The sequence below is a fragment of the Sebastes umbrosus genome, chromosome 14 (genome assembly GCF_015220745.1).
Source record: "Sebastes umbrosus isolate fSebUmb1 chromosome 14, fSebUmb1.pri, whole genome shotgun sequence".
NCBI lineage: Eukaryota > Metazoa > Chordata > Actinopteri > Perciformes > Sebastidae > Sebastes > Sebastes umbrosus.
Window position 1 is genome coordinate 17569764 of NC_051282.1, and position 27843 is coordinate 17597606.

The following is a 27843-nucleotide window of genomic DNA, read 5'->3' on the forward strand; positions in this document are numbered from 1 at the left end:
TTTCATTTCACAAAAAAGTCAGAACAGTATTTTGAAAATACAGAGGATTTTATTTCAAACTAAAAGCATATATTAAAATAGGAATTTTTAAAATTGATCAGACAAACCAAATAAACAAATTCAAGCTTCAATCCAAAGAAAAGTTTCATAACAACTGTAGGTTTCTATCTCTCCCTTTGTCTCACTACTATCAGATTTACAACAGCCCGTTTTTCTCTGCTCCACTGTTTCTCTCTTGACTTTTGCTTTTCATTTATTTTTCTTCTCTAGTTTAATCTTTGCTCTCCAGGTCCTTCACACGCCTGGTCAGCTCCTCTATCGCTGCGTTGAGCTCTTTCACCTCCTTTCTCAAGGACTGAACCTCCTGACAGACAGACAGACAGACAGACAGACAGATTGTGTTATGATCGAGTATGATTGATTATACATATACATTACATGTAGTATGCAGCATTCAGATTCTTTACTTCGATACCAAAGTGTAAAAATACTTGGGTACAAGCAAAAGTACTGCACCCAAAACTGTCCCAGACTTTAAAAGTACAGAAGCACTATCAGTAAAATGTATTTAAAGTATCAAAAGTTAAAACACCATCATGCATTTTATATTATTATATATGCAGTTATTTAATCATTATTAATGATTATTACATTAGTGACGCTTTGGTGTGTAAGTATAGTGTGGAGCTAGTTTTAATTACTTTATATGCAGTACTAATGCACCATATTTTATATTTAAGATGAAATTAAGTTGATCTGTAAACAAAGTAACTGGTGACTAAAGCTGTGAAATAAATGTAGTGGAGTAGAAGTATAAAGGAGCATAAAATGGAATTAAGTCCAGGTAAAATTTCTTAATTACGATACTTGAGTAAATGTACTTTACATTCCACCACTGCAACGATTGAAACAGTTATTGTAACGTGATATTTAGCTTTAAATGTCTCACCCCGCTGTTCTCCTGTTGATTCCCGGCAGAAGCACAAGTGGTCTTCAGGAGAGTCTTGTGAACTTTGAACTCCTTGGCTTTGGTGGTTGTTGCAAAGCCTTCCTTTAGAGAGATCAGAATCGGCTTGCCTTCTTTTCCTTGAAACCACTCGTCGGCTTCGACTGAAGGCTCAGGACCGACAGTGTCTGGATACAGATCCTCCTGGAACAGATCCGACTGCACAGGCACAGGAGGAAATAGTGAGTTAAAGGCACAAATGAATCTAAACCCACAAACACAAAAAGTACATATAGTGTATATTGAATATTGTACCTTGCGTGGCACCGTCATGACTATGGGCTCACATTTCCTCTCATGGAGTTTGTAGAACCTGAAGGTAGAAATATTCATATTTTAGGTTGTTGTGCCAGCCTAGCTTAAGATAATAAGCTTCCTTTGGAGGAAGTAGACACATTAACACAGATAAATATATATATAAACAAGACTAAGAGTCTACAGGCATGTTGGTAGCTCTGTGAGGCTGCACTGAGGCACAGTGCGAGCGTAGCTAGAAACACATTAGTCATTTTTCACATTATAGTCTTTCATATCCTTTATGTCTGACATTTGGGGATTTCTCTGATAAACTGAAGGATGAAGTGTTCTCACAGGACAGCAACACTATACAAACATATCATGATCTTATAGCATATGATGTAGTGATGTAGATTAAACTAGCCAACAGTATATAAAGGAGTTAAAAAAAACATCTACAGCAGTAAAATGCAACATACACATTAATGCAGCAGTAATATTAATCCAGAAACATCATATATAATAGTAAAACACTGACAGGGAACATTTTACTGCACAATGAGTACTTTTTTATACTTTAAGTACATTTATCTGATAATACTTACATACTTTTACTTACTTATTTATTTACTTTGACTTTTAATGGAGTATTCTCACAGTGTGGTATTAGTACTTTTACTGAAGTACAGAATGTCTTTACCTGGTGATTTCACACTTGTTGACCTCCAGGCCCCTCTTGGGCATGTATCCCATCCCCTTCTGGCTCTCCTTGCTGCCGTACGTGGACAGGAAGTGGACATAAGGAGCTTCATCCGTCACCTCAAAGTAACGGAAACTGCTGTCCCCCTGAGAAGAAGATGTGAGAGAGTCAGCTGTATGTGTCCGTGTGTGGGCTGGAGAGAGAGGCAGTTATTTCAACATCTAAATCTCACCTTGCCACAGAGGTAGACGATTCCAGTGTCTGGGTCAAAAAATGGCAGAAGGACGCCGCTACTGGTGTCCAGTTCCTGAAGGGTGAGCGCCTCTCCGAAGTTCTTCTGTTAGAAGAGATTCACACACAAAGAGTTTGATTATATTCAATGCAACAATCTGTATGAAAAATGCTCCTGGAGCAGACTGCAGGTAAGCCAAGGACTTATCTAACGGAGCTTGATGTGGGATATTGCAGAGCAGCACCGCCCTTAGCGCGGTAAGCTGGTAGTTGTGAAACAGCAGTGTTGTAAATACAGTAAATAACAGATTAGTAACATTTTAAAGTACCACAAAAGTTGAACTGTCAAGGTTTTCACATAATGTTTGAAATTTAAAGTACCCCTTCAATCTAAAAATATTTTATTCTTCTTTTTGTTATTTATGAGCTTTATGTGCAGGATGATGTGTGAGTTTTCACATTTATCTGCTGAAATTATGTAATTTAACAAACACATTTTTCACTTTTATAGAAAACCCATATCAGACACAAATTATTATTCAAAGCACAGTATTTTTACATGTCTTGAAACACATCTGGAGGGGATCTTGACCTATTTTCTTAAAATGAGTAATAATATAAACACACACTTTTCTGCCAAAGTTGGAATTGTTTTAGATATCAAGTCATATGAGAGAGGAAAAACAAAATGTCATGAATATCATCACTACTGCTGCGTTTTGTATTGTTCTTACCTTTATTTCATATTAATCTAACAGTTTATTTAACTACCAGTTTTATGTCAAACATTAGCACTTTGTATGAGTGGGTATGAGCATTTTAAATGGTTTTTATTTATTTTTTATGTGTGTAAAAATCTTCATTAAAAATATGGTTTTAAAAAAAAAAAGATATGAGAGTTTTTCTTTATTTTGTGCTCTTCTAACTAGTTTAAAGTGGGCAGGACCCAGCTGGAAACATGTGATGACATTTCTGGGTTGTTGCTGGTGTTGCCAGGCAACAGATGAGACCACACACACAGTCCTGATGAGTTTTTGAGTGCTAAACTTTTAATAAATAATACCTAACTTACTTGCTAACTTTTCCTGCTGTACAGCCAGTAACGAATATTTAATGTTGTAGAGAAAGATTTGAAAACATGTTTTTTAAGAATAAGAATCATGAATGTGAGTAAAGTTCAACCAGAGACAGAAGAGACTGTAAAAGACAAAAGACTTGAAGTTGAACATGGAGGTTGTTGACACTCACCGGGTCCCACAGCGCCACCTGTCTCTCACTCATGCGACTGAAGCCGGTAGTGAGGATCTTCCCGTCGGCCACGAACACAGCCCTGACCGGCCTGAAGCCCTCATGAGGCTTCTCCTTCTCCTGCAGGCAATGAGAGGCCGAGCAGTGTTAGAGCTGTTACAGACAGAGCTATGGACTTATAATAGATGATCTCAAAGAAGCATTGACTCTATTATTCATATCAGACCAGACCTACGTTCTGGGTGGACATAGAATAACTCATTATTAGTAGAAAAATAATATAATATTCATATATTTTACATAGTAAATTTTCAAATGATTTAAAACTATGAAAATATCAAAAACAATTATCTTATTCTACTTGTTAAAATAAAAACTTAAAATTATTATTATTATTATTATTATTATTATCATTATTATTATTATTATTATTATTATCATGTGCTAGAGCAAAAATCATAATAGGATAAATGAAAAACCTCACACTCAGATATTAAATATAACATTTCTAGAGTTTTGCACTGAAATTCACCAAAGAAGAAAACATTAACTTAAATCTCTCTCACATATTATAGAAACGATTAGTCAATTAACCAATTAGACAGACAATTACAGCAATTTATATTTTTTTCAAGCAAACATTTTCAGCCTCTCAAATGTGAGACATTTTAGTAAAGTGAATATCTTTAGGTGTTTGTCAGACAAAAAAAGCAATTTGATTTGGTCTCTGGTAAATTGTGATGGGTATCTTTCATTATTTTCTGACCTTTTATGGATGAAATTATTAATTAATTAATGAAATATAATTTAAGACTTCTGTAAAGCAGCAGTGTGGCTTTAAGTAAAAAACCTACGATGAGGACGGTGCCCTTGCGTGGGTCCAGCACCCGCAAGGTCTTGTCCTTGCAGGCGGTGAGAATCTTGGAGCCGTCCTGGTTCCAGCAGGCGCTGTAGATGAGGTCGGTGTGAACCGTGTCGATCCTCACCACCGCCTCCCCACGAGCCACGTTCCACAGGATCACCACGTTATCACAGCCTGCACGGACACAACAGGGACACAAGTGGTAAATGAAAAGAGGCATCACCGTGGGTTACTAGAAGGGCATACATACATACAAACATACATGTATTGCAAGTCTTTATTACTGACTGGCATGAAAGATTCAGCCTCTATGGAAAGCTTTCACATTGAGTCCCTAACCAGTCAGAGTTTCTGTATTATTTCCTGGATAAAAATCCTCTGATACACATGAATTGACATGTTTGACATTTCTAGTGTGTTTGGTGAGAGTTATCATGGCTACACAGAAAAGAAAAGAGCACCACAAATATAACCCAGAACATTATTTATTTAATCAAATACTTGATAGCGCTGGATTCACAGTTTGACCTCACCTAAAGTACCACCTTTATCCCAGACTTAAAAGCTGGATTATCAATAAATCAAAGGTTTGTACTGTGTATTAGCAGCAGTTAGAGCTGGTCGATAATTCAATTATTGTTTATCTACTATTAATATCATGATATTATCAATTTTAACCACATTGCCCAGTCCTAGTAGCTCTGAGCTGTTGGTATTGAGCAGGAGTCTGCTATCTAACACAGACAAATTGAGTGATTTAAGGAGTCCTGATAATGCCAGTGGTGGCAGAAGTACTCAGATATTTTACTTAAGTAAAAGTAGCAATACTACAGTGTAAAAATACTTTGTTACAATTAAAAGTCCTGCATTCAAAATCTTACTTAAGTAAAAGTAAAAAAGTATTAGCATCAAAATATACTTACCAAAAGTAAAAGCACACATTATGCAGAATGGGCAATTTCAAAATAATATATTCTTAACAATATATTATTATTAATTATATTTTTGGATTATAGTTATTGATGCATTGATGTGTTCAGCACTTTAATGTTGTAAATGGTAAAGGTGGAGCTCATTTTAATTGCTTTATATAATGCTGGGTAGCTTAACTTATAATATTACATCATATTTTATTAGTTAATTTATTATTATTATTATTATTATATAATCTAAATCTGCATAGTAACTAAAGCTATCCAGTAAACATAGTGGAGTAAAAAACACAATATTTGTATTTAGATGTATAAAGTAGCATAAAATTGAAATATTCAAGTAAAGTACAAGTACTAAAAATTGTACTTAAGTGCAGTACTTGAGTAAATGTACTTAGTTACATTCCATCACTGGGTAATGCTGTGAACTTAAGTAATAGAGCTGATCGGTGTTCAGAATGAACAAAGTGGAAGGCTGTGAGAACTTCCTGTTCAACACAGGCGTTTGCGTCACACTCAACAAAACATCAAAGTCATAGCACCCTGGTTCCTCTAATATACGAGCAGATGGTCAGATCATGCAAACGCAATAATAACAATGAAAGAAATTTTATAATACCTGCAGTCATCAGCACATTGTGGGCGGTGGGGTGCCAGCTCAGGATGCCGACACGTTTGGAGTGGCCGTCCAGCTTGACAACAGGTTCTGTGAGTGGCGTGATCAGCCCGCCATCCGGGATCTCCCAGATCTATTTACCAAGGAATACACACATTACCGTATAACATTACAATACAACGTCATGTCATGCTTTAGTGAAAACTGAAATGCACGAAAGATCCAACAGAAAAGGTTCTGTTTACAACCTAGTGATGCCTACCATGACGCTGCAGTCCTCAGAGCCACTGGCAATGATGTTGTCATTGTGAGGACAAAACTCGATGTCCAGGACCGGTCCCGTGTGGCCACACACAGTGGGGTAGGACATGTCGATACGTCCTGTCTGCAGAGACACAAACATCAAGAAGGATGGTGAATACTACTCTCAGAAAACTCATCCATAGTGTGAAAAGTGCTCAAGGGACTGAAGCGTTACACACAACTGTGATGGAGTAAAGTTTAGTCAAGGTGGGAGGAGGAAGTTGATAATCAGCTGTAACAAATTCCACAACTATGCCTTCAATTAGTCCTAATGTCTAGTAACTGGGTTAGAGAGCAGATCAGGGTTCCAAACTTCATGACCCAGGGCATCATGATGATTCATTTTATGTTTCACCTGTTTGAAAGAAAAATTCTGAATAGACATTTTTTCAGCATGTATCAATCACGCCTGGCTCCACTGAGTGTATTTAAGGACCTTAAAGCAAGATGAGACAAACATGATAGCACCAATATTCATTTGAAAAAAACAGGATGAGTATTTCCAAGTCTCCGCAGTACATTTCTCTGCAATTTCACGCCCACTGATCCCTTAACTAATTTTTTTCCCTTGAGAACAGTATAGTACACGAGAGACAAGACCGTGAATAATGTGGATTCGGCAGGGTTCACCAAGCTGAATTTAAGACTTCGCATAGAGAGCAAATTAATACCTTTTTCACAGACATACAGGCCTAAATAGGATAGCATGATGGAAAACTAGTTGGCCTAGAATGATTTTTTTATTATTATATCACATTTTTGTCAGTACTTCCCAGCAGTGTGTAACAATATATCCTAATGATATAATTGATTAAATTAACATGACCTGGACTCAGATGAGCAGAATAAAAGGGATGGATGGATTACAGCAATGAACAATGTCTTTCGACAGCCTGCAATCACATACAGAAACATCTTATACCTAAAATTACTTATCAAATGGGGTCTGTGACCTAATGCACATCACTCTAGGGGTCCTTGACACAAGAAAAGGTTGAGAACCACTGGCCTACAGCATACAAGAGAAGATATTGTTTTGTAAAAGAAATGTAAAACTTTTGAATGCCTTTGTTCTTTTTGAGGAAACTGAAATCAATGATTTTTAAGACTTTTCAAGACCTGCAGATACCCTATATGTATATACAATTCACAAGCCTGAGGGAACATGTAGGACATCCAAAGCAAAGCTTCACTTAGTTCACATACTTTGACAAATTCAGATGTTCAGGTGGACATCAACAAGGTTTGCAATTTTCCACTTTTTCAGGAAATGCAATAAAGGAGTTTCAAGCCACCTAACATGCTTCACAAGTGACTGCAGAATAACAGTGTTGAAGCCACATCCTGCCCTCGCTGAGCAACGAACTCCTAATATGGTGAAAACTTCTCAACAGCAGAGCGAGTGACGTGTAGAAAGACTCAAAGTCGGCATCAAACTTCCTTATTCAGCTGAATGTATGATGATGACACGGAGTATTCACGTTTTTAAATGCAAGCATGGTGTTGAAATAAAGAAACCCAATGTTCATATGAAATGATCTACACTTCCAAACATGGTATTATGAGAAGTAGAGGAACACATAGAGGCAAGCAGCACATATGTTCTTCTTGATGTGTTTCCTGTTTGACCCACCTTGCTCAGGGGCAACACCATGAAGGCTCCTCCGCCACTGGCGTCCACAATCATGGCCACAAACTTGGGGTTAACGGAGCAGAAGTTGCTGTCCCATGTCATCTGGGAGATTCGGATGTCATCGTAGCATTGGTCAGCTTTCAGACCCTGGCCAAAGACGTGACGGAACTTACTGGTCCTCACAACCTTCCTAGACATGGTGAACTGGAGAGAAAGCAAGAGTTAATATGAGGAAAGGCTCAGAATGAAATGATGTGCAGGAAGCCTGTAGTACAAATAGTCTCTAATAAACAGATCTATTACTGTGCATTTTAAAAGCACACTAAATGTCATTATTTGAATAAGACTAATCATGGCAAAGAGTTACCTGTAGTAATTAACCTTTATGTTTATGCTTGTAGATTTCATGTGGAAATAAACTAACAGACACAAAGCTGACGACACAGATGAAGAACACGACAGAGGAAAGCTACAAAAAAAAGAGGAAGCAAAAGCTTTCACAACTGCTTCCTCTAGTCTGTCTGTGACTGCTACTCTGTCCTTCTCATCTCTCTTTAATTTGGGTTTCTGTGTGTAACTTAAATAACTTAAATAATTGTGCATGCTGAAGACAATTGTACAAGAAAGCAGAATGAAGATATAATGCTATTTACTATCAGTTGAGCTGCACATGCTGTATGGCGAAGAAGGCATATTAGTTACTCAAAGTGGCAGTTACACCACATCCTTCACAGTGAGCAACAAAACCACCAACCTCTCTTTTTTGCTAAATTTCATGTTCACACTCTCGTGCTCTCATTGATTTTCCCACAGGCGTACATACTTGCAAATACATATTTTAACGAGTCACAAGTTAAATAACATACAACGAACGCATCCTTTACCAAAGCAGATTTATGTTAAACCTCAAATCCTGCATAAGTTCAGTCAATACCAGCTGCAAAATAATCAAACCTTGCACTATTTATCAACAATACCCCCAATTAAATACACTCAATATTGTGCTTTACCTCCATTTGTAGATTTTACTTCCTGAAATCTGCAGCCGCGCCTAAGCTCAGACTCACAAGAGTACAACAGCTTTGCTGCATGTGCATCACAAGACCTCTCTGCTGCTCTGCACCTAATTTAATAATCCTTTATAGAGTGAGCCGTAATTTTATCAGGAACCTAAATGCATGTCAATAATCTCTCTCTGCCGCTGCCTCTCTGTTGTGATGGAAAACATCGAATGGTACAAAGGAAACAATTCACTAAGTTGAAACAGGAGAACTCAAGCCATGAGGATAAGATGCTAGATTCAAATCAATGATCTTCTATTATCTGTATCTCTTATTTACCCATTATATAATAAATGTATTCTATTATAGATAATAAAATGATATCTTCACAGATGTTTTGTGGGTGTAAATGAACTGCAGAGAGATGTTTCAGGCCTACCTGGGAGTCTTGTGGCGGCGATTCAACTTGAGGAGTTTCGGCGGAGCATCCAACACCCTGCCGTCAGAATGAGGACTTAGAGGAGACAGTAGTTTAAAGTACATTACAAAACGACATGGAGGAAGTGAGACTTTCAAATGAACGTGGAAGTGGGAGGTGTCTAGTGTGACATTTCAGGGTTGAACAATTGAAGAAGGCAACATGAAGGGGAAGATGGTGCGTGTTTGATGAGATCTTTTGTTAGATTATATCAAGATTAAAATATTAGGACAATGCACACCAGATTTCTGAAAAGTGCAGTGATCATTAAAAGCATCATTACCAAGTCCCAGAAGCTCCAGACTAAAGTGATGCATTGAGATGCTCAGTTGAGGGCTGAAGGTGCAGTTTACACTGAAACCTGAGAGGAAACGTTTTGATGAGACAGCTGGAAAACTGTAAAAATGCTTCACGATTACTTATTCTTGATTATCTGTACTCTGATTTCAAACAAAATTATATATTGGGGGTCTATTATGGAAAAAGCAGACACTATATTTGACCTTTCTTGATTTCTCTTCAGTTTTTTACAGTATTTGTGAGGATCTACTTTAACCAATATTACACTTGTTCTAATACTGAACCCAATTTTAAAAGGTGCTCTACACGAGATTGTGAGCATTTCTATCGTCTCTGCACAACTCTCAACATGGCGACGGCTGAGCCGGCGCCTCGAACAGTGTTAACCTGTGGGGAAACGAAGGGTGGGTGCTACTGTACGCTTCTGCGACGACATTATCAGCTGTAACTGCCGTATGATAGCTGTGCAAAGTGGCGGCCGTGAGCGAGCAAGTAGGGCACGCTCACATGCATGAACATGCACTACATGCATGCATGGCCAGCCCGGCGATGGCAACAAAGTGAGGAGAAACCCGGATAACAACACACACAGAGGGAGAGTGACTTCATTCTCTGCACAGGTAGACATTACTCTTCTATATCTTTACATAACAAATAGTTGTTTGGTGCTATATAAATGCTCTGGATATCGTATAGAGCACCTTTAACTTAAAGAAGCAATCAATTTCAGGAGATCAATAAAATCCGACTGAATAAAACCGTTTTAGCCTAGTTGTAATAAACTCGGCACCATCCATCCCAATGATAGCTCTATAGGTTGACATTTTTTCGAGAATCATGTGGGATTCCCGCGGGATGGGAGTCAGTTTCACTATTCTACACGTGACTGAGACAGAACAGGAAAAAAACTCATAATAATTGCTCAGTTTTTATATATAAATATGCAGTTCTAATATGAATAAACACGGTAACGGGACGGGACAGGAGTGTTTTTGTAGGAGTGAGATGGGACGGGAGTGAAAGTCCACTCCTGTGTTAACCTCTACTCTATACTAATTAAAAAAAGAGGAGGGCCCGTTTGATTGGAATATAGCTTAACCTTTCGGTGGGAAAATCCTGCCCAAATGATCACAACCCCACCAAAAGCATTTTTACCCGTGCAATCAGATAAAAAGCTGCTCAATTGTGCAGAAAATCCCCCAGTCTGGAAACACTGCCCTAGCTAACCATTACAACTACATGCATAACATCAACCTTTAACATAATTCTAACTTCCCTGAAACAAAGTCTGGTGAGGACCAACCAAAATGTCCTCACTTTCCACTCCTTAAACTCAAATTGTTCCTCACAAACGCACATGCACATCTCAATAAAAGAAACATGAAAAGAAGAGATGGCCTGTAGGCAGCTTTAAAAATATAGACTTCAGTTTATTGCACAATCGTTGCTGGAGACTGAGGAGTGTGAGAGCCTGTCTGTTACACAGGACACTAAGGTTGGACAGATGTGTGAACTACAGCACAGGAACAAACTGTGTGTCTGCGTTCGTGCACATTAATTTGCAAGCACACAGACTGGATAATGAGGCACTCTCTGGGGATGCAGTCAGCGCCCCGTCAGTGCAAAAAGGGACAAAGCAAATTTGACAACATACAGATTTCATGCCTGTATGGGTTCTACAGGAGAGCTCATACACACATGTCAACATACATAGTCTGGAAATATAAATAAAAAGAACTGCAAACCAGCGCGGACAGCATCACAAGCTGTCAGTTATTTTCATTTGCCTGCAGTATGGCTACAGTAATGCCTGCATCAGTGCACATGAAGGTCCACTAGGTGGAGCCACACTCGCTCCGTTGTCAGTTTAAAAATGCCGTGACATTGCAGATATGAAGAGACGATAACAGACAGACCCTCCAGAAAGCTCCCTTCATTCTAAAAGAAAGGGCTTGTCTCATTATCTGTACACATAGACCAGTGTCATCATTAGGGTCCACACAATAACAGTAATCATAGTAATCAGTATATAACAATACAGGTAGTCCATTATAAACAGGTCATTAAACAGGCTATCCGGCACCTGTGTTATATTAAAAAATGAATTTTGTTTTGTTAGAGATGTGTTCATACATCATGTCTTTTTTTTTATTATTTAACATACAGACAAAAGGACAATTTTTCTGGCCAGGTTTCACTCCTGTAACATGGTTTTCAGAGAAATACTCCCTTTCCACCTTCTGTCTCCCATCTGTCCAACCTGTTACCCAGTTCATAGCATGAACAGACTGGACAAAGAGGACAGGTGGAGGTAGATGAAAGTCTCGCAGCCATGTTTCAGACAGCAGAGGTCAGGCCTTGGATGTTACAGCTACTGTTATGGCACCCTGAGAAGTGGGAGACCCAGGATGTTGGAGCGAAGCCCTCCGTTACAGCGGATCAGAGAGCTGTTTCGAACGAACGCGAATCGACTTCACTGTTACGTATCCTTCGGCTGATAATGCATAGATAGACCAGTGGTAGTCACGAGGTATTCACATGCCCGCCAATATTTAAATTCCCACGTGTCTAAAAAAAGTGGTTACATTTAAATGATCAAAAGCATTCTTAGTTAGGGTCACAAAAGGTCAAACAACTCTACATTAGCACTGAAACCAACTTCAGTATTTTTTTCTCTGTGTTGTTCACGTACATATGGACACAGCTAAGCAAACGCACGTCTTTGATATTAATCTGAAGCACCGCACCGAGCCGCGTCTGCTTCCATCGCTCATAATTTGCTTTGGCTGTGAAAGAGAGCAGCAGTTAATCCCATTTCTTCTTATCCTATATTTTCTTCCCTTAACATATTGTGTTTGTATCAAAAATGAATCAGGGTATATTGTTTGCACTGTATGTATATATAATCTACATACAGGTATTTACATTATTTATATGGACTTTAAATATGTTTCAGAATTGTAATTTACTTTAATCCAAAGCCCTTTTGAGAACGATGAACAGTGCAGTTTATTTGATAGTGAAGTAATGCCTCTGATCTGATCCGATCAATCACCGCACCCCCGCCCCCCCCCCCGCCCTCCCGTGACATGGTCTGTGGATTATCTACGGTGAACAAACGCTTAGCTAACACTATGAGACATCAGGTTTTGTTTTTAGAGCTACTTTCATGCATTTTTTCAGTTTCATTCAATGGCCAACAATACATTAGTTTCAGCTTTTACATTGTACCACGGTCATAGACGGTAATAATCATTGTGTCAGAGTGAGACTAGCAGACACAAGTATCTGACTCCTTATCGAGGAGAGGGGAGGGGTGGGGGGGACGCAGTCTGAGGCTAGCGTACGTGATTAAGACTGTGGGAAATCCTTCTTCATCTATGAGTCAGTGTTAGCACAGGAAGCAGAGCATGTGTGCTACACCTCAGACGCGGCTAATTTGGCAAGATGAAGTGGGTCTGACGGGATTGGCAACGAGTCAGTGGGCGGCTGTGACTGTTGGCATGGGGAAACAAGTGCAGTGTCATTAAGAAAGTAAAGTGTGCCTGTGGAAAAGAAATGGCACTTCAACCACTAGTCTTGAGCATGAAGGAACAGAGCAACAGTTTCTTTAACTCAAGAGTAGTGACTGAAATACCACAGAGGAACATAGTGGCAAATCAATCATGGACATTCGCACAGAACTTATACAGTACATGACAGGAGGGCACAAGGGTTCATTCCTGTTTGGTTTGGCCAGCTTGATAAAATACTACTACATTTTAAACGTCTATCCATGTTATAAAAAAGGTGCTACTCACAGAACACAAAGTCCAGCTGCAGAGCAAAAGCGCCGCATTTAAATAAGAAAGCGTAAACAATGGCAATAATGTGCAAATACAGTAAAACCATTTTCATTCAAGCCCAAGGAAAATTGACATAAATAATAAATAATATATCTTTAGAAGAAGGCTGCACAAGTTTTAAATGTCACATAACAATGTTATTTTTCTTGCTGATTATTGGGAACGTTATGTGACCGATGTTTTTCTACAACATTACTGTGTGACTGAGGAGTCAAAACTCGCTGGGAAAAAAAGTGTGTGGGGAGAATATGAGGAGCTAATCCTCTGGATTTGCACGGTTTGAATAAAACAAAAGATTTTCTCTGACCTCTAACTTGATCTGTCAGCCTGTGATCCTGCACAGCAACAACGTAAACTGTTTTAACAGCTGGCAGAAACATGATGTTACGTGCATCAGCAAATAAATACAACTGAATAAATATTACATGTTTCATTACAGTATTTGTGCATATTGTGCCAATACACAGGTCTTTTTTAACTGTAGTGTTGTAATTGTTTAGTAACTTACAATGAAGGTACCTTGAAAATTGGCAATTATAAAGTGGCAACCCCTTAACTTTCAGTGCATCTTGCTGCCACATGTACATCACAATCTAATGTACGCATGATGGCATTTCAGTGAAAAACATATTATCATCAGAGTGCTAGTTCATGTCTGCTCTGTCATTTTAAAATGCACATTAGAGGGCTTTTGTGCAGAACAAAACTCAGCACTCAGTTTATAACTTAACAATTATAAAACCTAAGGAAAAGGAAATAGTGGCGACAATCTCCGTTACAATTGGAGGTTATCATATATGTGCAAGAATAAATAACGACGACTTTGCTTTGTTCCCATCAGCAAAAGTTCGGCGAACAGTAATGCCACCGAGCAACACAGTTTGTAAACGTGTGCACTTTCTTTTTACAGTACGTCATTGGCACTGAGCTCAGGTGCAAACGAAACACATAACACTGCACAATTGATTGTAATGTGTCATCCAAGCCACCTGAAGTAAGTAATCCAACATGCCAGCACACTCAGGAATAAACCCCCTTGCCCTTCTTCACTTCCTCGTCATCTTTTGGACAAATCAGACAGACACACACATAAATAAAGAGGCAGTGGCATAAAACAGGGAAACACGGACAGAACAACCAGTCCAGTAAAACTCACTCAGTTGGACGTAGTGAAAACTCTATGGGTGCTTTGTGCAGCACTGACAGTATGTGCATGTAGTATAAAAATATAGGTGTGAGGGTGTCTGAGTGTGTGTGTGATGTGCATGAGTTGAGATATGGATGTGCTGCATAGGTAGCAACAGTGACATCTGAGAGGAATTGAGCATGTGATGTCTTTAGCCACAGACTGTCTTAGCCAACCACATCGACTAATGCTCAGGTAAAACTTCTATTATTAAGTAAAGGCTTGAAACTCAGCAGTAACCTTTTACTAGAGCCTTTACTTAAGACTTTATAGTGTTCAATACTCAGTCATGAAATTTAGTGTTTGAAATATTTCCATTTTGCTGTGTGTGTGTGTGTGTGTGTGTGTGTATGTGTCTGTATACACCTGTGTGTCCATGTTTACGGAGAGTGACAGAGTCAAAATGCTTGTGCGTGTTACTTGACATACTTTCTCTTGCATTCGCACAAAGTACCAAGATGGACGTAGATATGAACATTCGGAGTTTGAGCGCACGAGGTGAACACATGCACGGAGAACATATTGTCTCACCTCACTGCATCAGTTCCCCCTGATTCCTCCCCCCTTCCCTCTGCAGAGAACCCCCTCCCCTCAGAGGTCCTTACGTTCCATTGCTCCTTGTGAGGGGCGAGGGCTGCAGGGGGCGTCAGTCTGAGGGGCAGTTGTAGCTGTTGATCCACAGCAGGTCGTCCAGCACCCCCCAGTGCAGGTAAAGGATGGAGCCTACCACCAGTACATGCATGATCTGGTGGCTGTTGCACCAGTAGTCAAAGAGGCCCGGGCGGAAGCGCTCCGGGATGCGTGTGATGTTGATGACCCCGCCCAGCACGGCCAGCGCATCCATCATGAGGAAGTGGCGTAACGAGGTGGGGCTGCCGCCACCCAAGCCCGCCCAGCGCAGCAGGAAGAAGGAAAAGCGGAACAGCACCTGCCAGGCGAAGGAGCGCAGCCGGCGAACGCTGCTCCGAGCCGTGACGGCGCAGTAGATGGCGTGGCTGGACAGCAGGATGTAGACTAACAGGGCCACGGTGCGAATGAACGGGTAGCACAGTAGCGTGCTGTAGACAATGGGCAGTGCCCCTGAGACAAGAAAACACACAAAGGAGAGTCAGCATCGAGAAGGAGCCCGACTCAGCAGCAATGTAACGCCTGGTGCAAGCCACAGCGCACAGAGGTCAAATTGTTTGAACCTTGTGTGACACTCTGCTCTTTCAGAGTGTGGTGATCAGCATTCAGATCCTCTGCTGTTTAGTCGCTGCCTGACTGTGTTAAATGGAGCACGAGCATTCATGTGGGAGTCATGTGGAAGCTCCTCAGGAAACTAAGCTTTTTTTGGATGTGGAAGCTTTGATGAAATAAAAAAAACTTCTCACCAGCAGAAAAATGAAAATTTGCTGAAATGCGGAAAAAAAATCATCAAGTCCATGCGGAGCAGAGGACTTTATGTTTAACAAAGGAGACTTAACTTTGTAGACTGAAAAGAGTTTGGTTTTATTAGACTCATCTGGAGCTCAGACGATTAGTCAACTATTCCATCAGCCGATTGACAGACAACTAACTCAACTCATCTCAACAACTCGTTCTTAGGCAAAAATTCCAAAAATTGTCCGACTCCAGCTTCTCAAATGTGACGATAAATTGAATATCTTTGGGTTTTGGAGTGTTTTTTTGGACAAAGTGAATAATTTGAAGATGTCAACTTGGGCTCTGGGGAATTGTGACGGGTCTTTTTATTCTATTTTCTGACAATTTAAAACAAAGCGAGGGCTGGGTGATACGGCCAAAATCTTCTATCACATTATAGGTCATTTCATATCTCAATAACTATATCTATATAACGATAGAGCATGTTTTCTAGTAATTCAATAAATATGTATGAAATAACCACATGGTAAAGCCTTTTTTCGTGTGGATTAAATACAAAAGTACAGAGTATTTTCTAATTTTAAGAACCTGAGTGTAAAATGAACGCAACAATTTTAAGTGAAATTATAGAGGAAAAATAAATAAATATAGACCTAGCCTTTATCGCGATAGAAACGATATAGAAAAGTATATATGATAGACATTTTTATATCGTTTTGACGATATATATCGTCATATTAACGAGCCCTAGACAAAGAAAATAACAAATTGTTAGTTGCAGCCCGAGACCTAGGGTCTTCCTTAGGACCTCATCCTGCCAGAATAGTCTTTATGATTACCTATTCACTAAGTTTCAAAGAAAAGAAAGGCCAAATCTTCAAGCCTAGATGCTAGAGTCAAACAACACTGACATAAATAATATCAACATTTTTTGGGAGTCAGTATCTATTATATGATTCTATACAGTATTAAATTTAAACTAGGGGTGGTTAATATTGTCTCTAAGGAAAAAAAATACTAGTACAAATATTACCCTTTAAGTTGTATGTTGATATTATAAAACATAGAAATCCAGTCTCATGTCAAAATATGAATTACTACATATTGGTTTTAATAGGCTAATACAGGCAGCATGGTCAGATCAATAGTCATTTTAGAACTTGGATCATTGCTTACATTGGCCAAATGACTCAGTAGTCAAATATGTTCTGACAAGTCAGTGCTGGTGCAGCTCCAAGCAAAATATTTGCATGGTAAATCATAGAAGATCAATAAAGAAAAGTTCCACCCTCAAAGTAAATAGAGCAGCAATAACAGAAGGCCGGCTGAAGAGAAAGGCTCACCCAATGTGTTGATCATGCAGATTCCACACACGTCCAGTTTGAGGAGGGTGTGGTAGACGGGCTCGCCTCCCTCGTGGTTCATGAAGAGGTGGTAGAGCACCGAGCCCAGCTGGGGCGACAGGCAAGCCAGGAAGTGCACAACGCCCAACCATGTTACGCTGATCTGAGACCAGGGGATGTTGAGAGGCAGCAGCACCAGGAAGCAAACCAAAGGGATGCCTGGAAGGAGGAAGGGCAGAGAGACAGAGACAGTACAGGTTGTTAGAGTAGGTTTTACCTGAACTGTAATTAAAGATCCTACCAACGCTCAACACAAACAAACCTGAAACACTTTCAGGTAAAAATGAGAATACCTTTGTTGCACTCAGTGTCGTGTACTTTTTGTGCAATCATTATGCAATGTCTTCTGTTCCTAATTACATATTTTCACACTAATATTTGTAAAGCATATTTTGAAGGATTATATACTGTTAGAAGTGTTCTTCTTCTTTCTTCATCAAAGCCTGAGGTAATGTGCACACTGATAAGAAAACCACCAGTTCAAGCATGATAAAACAAAACGGAAACTTTGACAAAACCAAATCGAGGTGTCATGTTTATTGTGATGGATTATCTGGCTCAGGACTTTCAAAGACATGTTGACGTTATTTTTTAAACTGTACAAGAATGAGTGGCCGTGAAGGGCTTCCCACTGTGCTGAGTGTGTGCAGACACCAGCAAGAATAATGTGGAGCATGGCAGAAAGCTACATGATTGGCACAAACGTATCAGTACAGTGTTATCCTTTGAGGGAAAGCTAACACTAAATTCTTATTTTGATGCAGCAAAGGGCCATATCTCAAATAGCTACATAGCTCCAATGTAAGTTTCTCTATTGGGCGAGGTGTTCACTGCTATGTGAGCAAAAACCCAGACCTTGAAATTTGATCCACATATAGTTGTTACGATCATTTATCACTCTACGACACACATATTGCACTGTCTTCCCTTTTTTTTTGCTCACTCTGCCTTTCCCAATGTCAAGGCATTTGTCCCGGCCAGGTGATACTGGCAATGCCTTCTACTGTAACACATCTATTTTAAGTGTGTTATCTCTGCTCCTCCCCCCGCTCGTCCTGAGCCGACCGGCCGTACTCAGTCTCACTCAGGGTTGAATACAGTAGAGAGGACCTCCTCTGAAGGCATGAACTCGGTGAAATGTCTGAGAGCTGAGCTGCGGGCAGGATGTTTTCAGTTTATATGCAAAACAAACCGGCTCATGAAACTTAACCTGAAATGTTACAGCAAAACAACAATGTTCCACCTGAGTTAAAAACACAGCTCTGTGCATCTTTGCTTCTAAATTTGGAGAATTGGACAAAAGCTCATTGGATTAAACATCGCTGCCTTATTATAAAGTGCTACAGGAATGAGTCCTAAAACCCGGAAATGAGCTATAGCACTTCTGGTTCCCTCATCTGGAAGTCAATGTTTTTTTTGAATGTTTTTTCTTTTTTAAGATGCATAAAATAAGGTCTGTGGTAAACACAAGCTTAAGAGATTATAATGTTTTGTTCTACGACATAAAATACATCAGTAAATACTCCACTGTGGAATATTTGAGCTTTTATATGTCTTAAAAAAGGCACAGCTAACAAGTGGCTAAATGAGACTACTAAACATCATCACGCCGACTCGTCCACCTTTACAGCCTCATTGTGTATACTCGCGTTGATGTGACTGTGAAGCAGTTTTTACTTCTGACGATTGCATTCACACACTTCAAAAATCATAAAAGTGGTGTTCATTTGTGGAGATTATCTTGCTGGACAAAACTTGTAAGTAAGTATCATAAACTTGTGTTTGCCACAAAGCTTATTTTCTGCAATAATCCAAATGGCCAATGAAAAAATCCCATTGGCTTTTTGTCAAGGGAACCAGGGCGATGCTAACTTCCTGGACGGCCTGAAAAAATACGTCATCCCTAAGGCACTCTATTGGCAATGATGTTATGGGTGTGTGTGTGTGTGAGGTTACATGCTCAGCTGACGTCACTGGAGTGTAATGAACATGGATGTATAAAGAGAACTGGATACAGTGCTGGAGGCGGGGCCCCGTACATTCCTATGAAAGTTGTTCAGTGGCGCATGATGCCAAAATGGCTCGACTTCCGAGTGAAAAAGAACCCGAATCTTCCGCATCCATTCGGCCCATGGAGCGGGCGCAGTAGGGTCCGCTCGGTCACAGGGCTCGGTCACGGGGTCACAACATCAACGCTGTCGTCACGGCTTGATAACTCGGCCTCCCAGCCCTCGCTCCAGCCTCGATGTGGGTCTCATTCACATGAACGGAGGACGGGGAAATAACTCTGGATTCAGCTATTAGTGCATTTTACAACTTTCAGGACCTAATGATTTAAATAAGGGATATTTAAGTGTTCGTACTGAGGAGTTGATTCACCTCCAAAAAAAATTATCCACCGAGTTACAGATGTCTCTTTCCCAATGTAAGTCTATGGGAAAAAGTATTTTTGGGCCCAATGGCATCACGTGACAGACAGGGAGGTGGAGTACCACCTTTTGGTCACTACAGAAATTGGGATCAGCGACCGGCGCTCTTCCTGGGGGCTTGATAATGAAGACTTCCAGGGCCACTTCCCTCTTGATCACTACTGCAGTTTATTCTGTGACTGCTGGCAGGTGGAAATGAAGTGATGACCTTCATAATGAGGAAGTTGTCTCAGAAGCCTGTGAACACACTGATGATGTACTGCACTCTCTACGACTCTAGGATGTATTTTACTGTATTTTACGCTAGTAACAGGTAAAAAAAAGACCGAAAACAGAAGAACACCATGCAGATTGCTAACAAGCCGACACATCAGTCTCACCTCTGTCTGTACAGATTAACACATTACTGCAATTAATTTTGGCCTGCGCCAACCTATTAAAAGAATGGCGTATTGTTGTGTAACCATGGATCAGATGAAAAAGCCACTCCGGGCAATTCCTGTTATGTGCAGTTCAGTTGAATAGAAACATTTTTGTCAAACTTCCGCTTGTTAGCGGAGAGACAAAGCTGGCTTGAAACCTGTTTATAGTTAATGGAATTATTAATCAAAATTCACTCTTCAGTTTGGCACCATACAATATACAATTGAATGCATGGAGCAGATATCGGGCCAACACTGACTCATACAACTGGATCGGGTATCGGTGACAATGGGGCCGATCTATTCAATTCACTTCTATGTTTATATTTATATTTTCTAAGTACTATGTTTATAACTATTCAGATCTTTTACTAAAGTAAAAAATAGCAATAAAACTGTGTAAAAATACTCCATTACAAGTAAAAGTACTGCTCTCAAAATCTTATTTTAGTAAAAGTACTTGTTACGCAGACAAACAGCCCAACAGTTGTTCTTCATAATAGTGTGATTGGGAATATTTCCCACTATTCTTATGTTTCATAGACTAAAAGGCATTGATTATTCCAAAAAATATGCTGAAAATAACCGTTAGTTGCAGCCTTTCCACAGTATACACTGTTGGGTAGTTTAATCTTTAACAATGTGTAACATTTTATAAGTTGAACATGTGTTTTTTTATGTAAAATCATAATCTAAACTAGTGACTACAGCTGTCTAATACATTTAGTGGATTAAAAGTACAATTAGTTCCCTCTAAAATGTAGTGGAGTAGAAATATAAAGTAGCATAGCTACTGAAGTTAAGTGCAAGAGCCTCAAAATTGTACAGTGCATCGCCTGAGTAAATGTAATTAGTCACCAAAACCAACCTATCACTCTCAAATTAATTGTCCATGTATTAAAGGTCCCATATCGTGCTCATTTTCAGGTTCATACTTGTATTTTGTGTTTCTACTAGAACATGTTTACATGCTGTAATGTTCAAAAAACTTTATTTTCCTCACACTGTCTGCCTGAATATACCTGTATTTACCCTCTGCCTGAAAAGCTCAGTTTTAGCTCATTTCAACGGAATTGCATTGCTAGGCAACAGTTTGGGTCCATGTTTACTTCCTGTCAGCTGAGGTTATTTACATACACTGCAACAGGAAATAAACTGAGACACATTTAGAATGTTTATGTTTAAAACCGTGTAATGATCTATATATTGTATATTTGTGACATCACAAATGGCCGGAAATCCTAACAGCTTGTTTCAAACGCACAATTTCTGAATACGGACTGTGTTTATTTCTCCATATATTGAGCGTTTTAATCGTTTAACGGTATGTATATAGCACTTAAACCTGCTTTTATAATGTAAAAGACATGAAAATCTCACTTTTTACAATATGGGACCTGTAAAGGGACTGTTTGTAACTTCTTACACGTATAAATCACCCAAGTCGGTGTCCAATGTGCGCTCGCATATGCGCGCTCGTGTGTGGCTACGCTGTTCAGACAAGACTCCAACTCAAACTAAACGGAAGCACCTAAACCGCAAATTTATATCTAGTGAAGCCCGTCTTGCAAAACAGTGTTGGCCGCGGTCGGAGGACGCGGGGGAGACCGTAGCTTTGGTCTCCGGGACCGGAGTCTCTGCTGTACTCTGCTCCTCTGCCTGCTTGTCTTCACTCAGCTCGCTCCACCTCACGTGCATGCGCGCACACTACACACTGCAGAAGACTTCGTAGCTCTGAGAATATCTAGTAAATGTACAGTGGACGTTTGTGCAGAAATAAATGCTGCAGCTCCTCCAGAACAACAGAGGTATTCCATGTCTTGTGAAGTGACGGGGCTCCGTGAAGTGACACAGCGGTGTCTCCCCTGTTCCCTCCGGCCGCGGTCGGGAGGCTGAAGCAGGAAAAGCCAACACTAGGATCAGCATTGATTCATGGAGAGACCTCCGTCTGGTCAGCTAACATTACTGCCAAGCAGGTGAAATATAGAGTGATATTGTGGTTTTAGCTGACGTGTGTCGCCTCACTGTTTTGAGCAATGCTCGTTCATGTCTATTTAGAGCGTGCACAAGCGCGAGCCCGACGCTGACTTTCGTTGACTTAACGGCCACAGGTGTCGCTGTAAACAAGCCATTCTGAATCTTACAAACAGTCCCTTTAAACCTGCTTTATAATATGAAAGACTTGAAAATCGCACTTTTTACAATATGGGACCTTTAATATACCTGTCAAACACTATGCAACAAATACATATTTAGTTTTTTGTTTTTTTTAATGATTCTCTTCAATAGTTTTTAAACCTGAACAGGCTTATATTTTCAAATATTCTTAGTTGGAAAAAAAAAATGTGGTCATGTGAGCAAATCCTCTAGGCTTTAGTGCAAAGTCTGGCTTTGCATCCTTCAGCAGGTACAATATCTGTACTGTGAATTAAAGGTCCCATGCTCATTTTAATATATATACTTTCACAGTATTTATATTAGACTTTAGCCTGCTTTATAATAAAAAAAACATGAAAATCTCACTTTTTTATAATATGGGACCTTTAAGTGCAACATCTGGCTTGGCATCCTTCACCAGGTACAACATCTGTACTGTGATTAAGAAATCTCACCTGCTCACTAAGCAGCAGTTCATTGCAGGATTGTTGTACTCACCGTGAGTGTATATGTTTCCAAGTTCATTGTGCAGGTAAAACAGGCTCCTGATGCAGTCTTGCACAGAGGAGATCGGCCGGTATCCCGTCAGGACGTATTTGTTGAACTGAAGATGTGGAGGTGAACTCGCCCAGTCCAGCAGCCTGGGTCCATTCAAAAACGCCATAGCAAACAGGACCGTTAAAATGACTCCTCCGAATAAGTAAAAAACAGACTGTACACCTATATACACATTTAATAAGATTATTGCGACGAAAACCTTATGGGATACCATTGGTGTTTGTTTTAGGGGGGTTGTTCCTATAATTGTGCTGTTATAGCCTCCAATAGCTTCAAGTCTCTCACAGCAACCAACCAACCACCAACACCCCGGCAACGGTTGCTTAGCGCCGCCGCTGGTCGCTGTGAACCGCCGGTACCTGTGTGAGTGTCATCCGCAGGGCTGGAGACAGACACGGCCAGCCACATACATGATGGTGTGAGCTCAGGACGGTCATTTACATGTGGCATCTACAACAACAACATGACTGTGGAGAAGCAGCAGTAGTAGCAGACTGGTCCTCGTCATGATGGAGACACTTCCTCCTCAGTTAGTTAGCTAGATAGATAGTTAGTATTCCGGTGCGGCGGTTGGGATGCTGCTGCTGCTGCTGCTGCTGCTGCTGAGCAACGCGTCCATCCAACACCTCCAGATGATGCTAGCTTAGATCCTAGCGGTCAGATGTGAGGACTAGCAGGGTCATACCTTTACTTTAATGAGAGCAAACTGGGGTCAGATCCGTTTGGCTAGCTTTCGTAACGCTATTTTTTTTAAAAAAGATCCGTGATTGTGGAGCAGAGATTTGTGGCTAGCAAGCCGGGTGAGTCGGCTACTACCGATGATGATGTCCTGTGACTGTGACTGGAGAAGCAGCAGCAGATATCTGAGTAGGGTGGCTCCAAACACACGAGGTCCGGTCCGCAAAGCTTTCATTCACTTACTTCAACATCTGTTTTATCCATTTGTTTCCCATAATAGTGTCTGTGCTGGCTGTATTCACTTGAAATGAGGGAGTCTTCTTCTCCTGGCGGCCTTTAAGTCCCCTGCATCGCCGCTTCACACCGAACGTCAAGTTACATAGCAACAACAATGACGACACTTCCATTCACCCGATTTCAAAATAAAACAAACTGCATATATATGAACGTGCCATATTTATATACCAGCTACAACTTGCAAACATTGAAATACTTTGCTTTGAATTTATTGTCCACCTTAGTGGAAATTTGTCTTTGGCTTCTCTGTGGCTCAGAGGGTAGAGCAGGTTGTCCACCAATCGGAAGGTCGGTGGTTTGATCCCCGGCTCCTCCGGATCAAATGTCGATGTGTCCTTGAGCAAGACACTTAACCCCAAATTGCTCCCGAAGGCATAGCCATTGATGTGTGAATGAGTAATTGAGATCAGATCCGGATGGGCAAAGTTGGCACCTTAGCAGCCTCTGCTATCAGTGTATGAATGTGTGTGTAAATGCTGACATGTAGTGTAAAGCGCTTTGAGTGGTCGGAAGACTAGAAAAGCGCTATATAAATGCAAGTCCATCCATTACCATTAGTACATGAAAGATAAATTTAAACATGACATAAAATTCCAACATTTTGTAAAATAGTAAGTAGTAATAATAATACTATCTAACCCCAGGTTTTCTTAGATTAAATACAACTTTATTAGAATATGCACAATGAGAGAACAACATGCACTAAAAATAAATAAATGCATGCAGAGATCATCCAGCGGAGCAGAGGAGCAGAGTACAGCAGAGACTCTGGCCCTGGAGACCAAAGCTACGGTCTCCCCCGCATACTACGACCGCCGCCAACACTGTTTTGCAAGACGGGCTTCACTAGGTATAACTTTGTGGTTTTGGTGCTTCCGTGTAGTTTGTGTTGGAGTCTGAGTCTGAACAGCGTAGCCACAAGCGAGCGCATATGCGAGCGCGCATGTGAAACTGACCCGGTAGATTTATACGTGTAAAAAGTTACAAACAGTCCCTTTAACTGAATTTTATTTAAAGATAACATTTTATTTTGAAGGGGAACACCTTTAACTTCCGGTCTTATTCTACTTTACTGGGTGTAGTTCCATGCTGCTTGGCGGCACTTGGCTCTGTAGCATAAAATGCCAACACTGACTGAGCTACAGCTGCGTTCAATACAGCCGGAAATATTGCAGTTACCACCTGAGCTCACATGATAAACAGAAAGAACTTTTTTAAAATTATTTATCAGTTATTATTAAAGCAAAAATTAGTATTTTCCTTCTGTAGTGATATTATAATTAAGTGTCTAAAAGCCTAGATGTGTAATTTTCTGAATACTATGATTATACCAAAGAAACAAAATTATATTTATTAGTATAGGACAGGGGTCAGCAACCTTTACTATCCATTTTAGGCAAAAAAAAAAAGAAAATAAATCTGTCTGGAGCCGCAAAACATTTGAGCATTGTGATGAAGGTAGTCTAAGTCTAAGTATAGAGTATATAAGTCTAATGCAGTGAGGATCATAAAGTCATAACATAACGAGAAAAAAAGAAAATGACACGTGAAATTATTACTTTATAATATTATGACTTTATTCTCATAATATTATGACTTTATTCTCGAAATCTCAGATTTATTTTTTTCCCTCAATGTGGCCCTAATAACCCGTTGTACCGTCGTACCATAGACCTACATCAATGATAAATAAAAATGAAAATATAAACAAAAAACAGTTATTCATTTCCATTTTCAAAAAATCCACAGGGAGCCACTGGAGAGGGGCTGAAGAGAGTGGCTCCAGAGAGGCAGGTTGCTGACCCCTGGTATAGGATATGCATAAATGAGTCACTATCCAGGCAGTTTCAGTGCAGTGCTCAAATCTCATAGAAGTAACATGTTGCTTGACTTCTATATTACAACAACAACAAAAATACTGTCATTTATAGTGTCTTTATTACTGCACAAAAGCAAAAGATGCAAGTGGATTTAAAGATTTCCGAGGAGCACTTGAAGGCAGCAGGTGACGCGCTGTAATCCTCTAATAGGAGAGAAGTGTTGAAGATGTGGATGAATCACACCACCTCCACCTCTCACCCCTCTCTGCTGCCTGGACCGGACTGTATATGACATGTAGCCGCCTACAACCACACCTCTGTGGGACTGTGACGAACAAGACCCCCCTTCACGAATCTGGACAACCCACATGTCACATGTTGATTAGATGTGGTTAATATTACAATCAATTAATCCCAATTCTGCAGAAAGTGGTGGAGAGTTGTGGATAATAAAAAATATATATATATGTTTTTTTCATAATGCCTTCATATTATACATGTTTGCTCTTACAACTCAAACATATTTGTACTGCTGTCCACACTGTAGATATCTCACCTCTATTGTATTCCTATTTATTCATACTACTGGCTACTTATACCTCTGCACTATATATTTTGCCTGAGCAATAATCATTAGATTTACTTTTGTTTAGTATGTACACATAAATAATATTTTTTAATATTTTATAATCTATGAATCAGCCTATCATAATAACATCTTAAGGCTGGCTAACACCATCGTTTCTGACCCCAACCATGTTTTGAACAGTGAATATCAATTGTTACCATCAAATCGAAGATACAGGGTTCCACCATTTAATAAGGTTAGACTGAAGCACTCTTTTGTAAACCAGTCAATCCTAAAACTAAATATGGAGCCTAATCCCAGATCAAATGTACGTTGAAGGGCCCTGAATATCGTCTTCTGTGATTGTAATGTTTAAATGTACGTATCCTTGTTTCTTGTCTTTGTCCTTTCTGTGATGTTGCAAATGGAGCTGCTGTTATGCAAAACAAATCTCAGACCTGTCTGACAATAAAGTATTATCGTATCGTACTTGCTGCACATATTAGTACTGTTTTCTTACTGTATATATCATATCTACACCTTGCTTGTTTATTATTTACATTTACCTCTATACCAGTGGTTCTCAACCTGGGGGTCGGAACCCCTAAGGGGGTCGTAAGACAATTTCCAGGGGTCGCCAAATGGTTGTGGAGAGAAAAATAAAATAAAATATTAAAAACAAAATAACATATTTTAGACTGGGGAATGGTTTGTACAAGGGCTGGCTAAGTTTAAGTGATAATGCATTTACGCAAATTCGTTTTAACGCCACTGATTTCTTTAACACATTAACACAAGTTGTGTTTTTTAGGTTGTAGCAGGCTCAGTTTTAAAACTAGATTCATCATATTAAACTAGAAAACCTAAGGAATGCATTAATACCAAGCATACCATAATAGCTTGTCGCAAAGGAGGCTAAATAACGCTCCAACCTTGCGCTAAATTTTGGCGAGGAAAAAACTGGCATGGCCATTTTCAAAGGGGTCCCTTGACCTCTGACCTCAAGATCTGTGAATGAAAATGGGTTCTATCGATACCCACGAGTTTTGGGAAAGTCATAGTCAAGTCAGCACACTGACTGTTGGGCTTGAGTTTGCCATGTTATGATTTGAGCATATTTTCTATGCTAAATATAGTATCTGTGAGGGTTTCTCGACAATATTTGACGTTGTTTTGTGTTGTTAATTGATCGGTCGCGAACCGAAAAAGGTTGAAAACCACTGCTTTATACATGTGTAAAGAACTCTGTACTGCTTTATGCAAAGCTGATTAGATGCTAAACTGCATTTTATTGTCTCACTGTGCAATGACAAAGCATCTAATCTAATCTAAAAATGAACGGTTTCTTCTCCCTCAATTAGAGATATATACATTTCCCCATATTAGATTTACTTTATTTTAGAATGTATACATAAATAATATTTTTTAATATGTTATAATGGTCAGATGTGGCTATATTTTGTTTGTCTATTTTAATGTAGATTAATTTTCTTCTCAGTGTCAGTATTTGCTGCTGAAACACCCCGTTTTTCTCAAAGTGACTGACTAAAATTTGATCTCAGCGCATC

At 39.7% G+C, this 27843-nt stretch overlaps 2 protein-coding genes and 1 long non-coding RNA gene across 4 annotated transcripts; 1 reads left to right on the forward strand and 2 right to left on the reverse strand.

The window, feature by feature from the left end:
- Nucleotides 1-27: 27 nt before the first annotated feature.
- coro1a (coronin, actin binding protein, 1A) lies at nt 28-9362 on the reverse strand. The gene is made up of 11 exons (XM_037791943.1): nt 9209-9362; nt 7769-7972; nt 6095-6217; nt 5836-5965; nt 4277-4458; nt 3423-3542; nt 2176-2280; nt 1944-2089; nt 1262-1319; nt 950-1165; nt 28-364 (listed from the first exon to the last, which is right to left on the reverse strand). Exons 2-11 carry the CDS (start codon nt 7964-7966, stop codon nt 272-274), a joined length of 1371 nt encoding a protein of 456 aa, XP_037647871.1. The 5' UTR covers nt 7967-7972; nt 9209-9362; the 3' UTR covers nt 28-271.
- On the forward strand, nt 673-21190 carry LOC119501526. Its single transcript, XR_005209848.1, has 3 exons — nt 673-797; nt 2098-2102; nt 20945-21190. It is a non-coding gene; the product is annotated as an uncharacterized LOC119501526 (long non-coding RNA).
- paqr4a (progestin and adipoQ receptor family member IVa) lies at nt 10957-23953 on the reverse strand. 2 transcript variants are annotated; one of them, XM_037791945.1, is made up of 4 exons: nt 23834-23953; nt 22853-22995; nt 17287-17505; nt 10957-15658 (listed from the first exon to the last, which is right to left on the reverse strand). In XM_037791945.1, exons 1-4 carry the CDS (start codon nt 23863-23865, stop codon nt 15225-15227), a joined length of 828 nt encoding a protein of 275 aa, XP_037647873.1. In that variant the 5' UTR covers nt 23866-23953; the 3' UTR covers nt 10957-15224. The 2 variants fall into 2 exon arrangements, with proteins under 2 accessions (XP_037647873.1, XP_037647872.1); XM_037791944.1 differs by having other exon boundaries at nt 22853-23944.
- Between the last annotated feature and the right edge of the window lie 3890 nt (nt 23954-27843).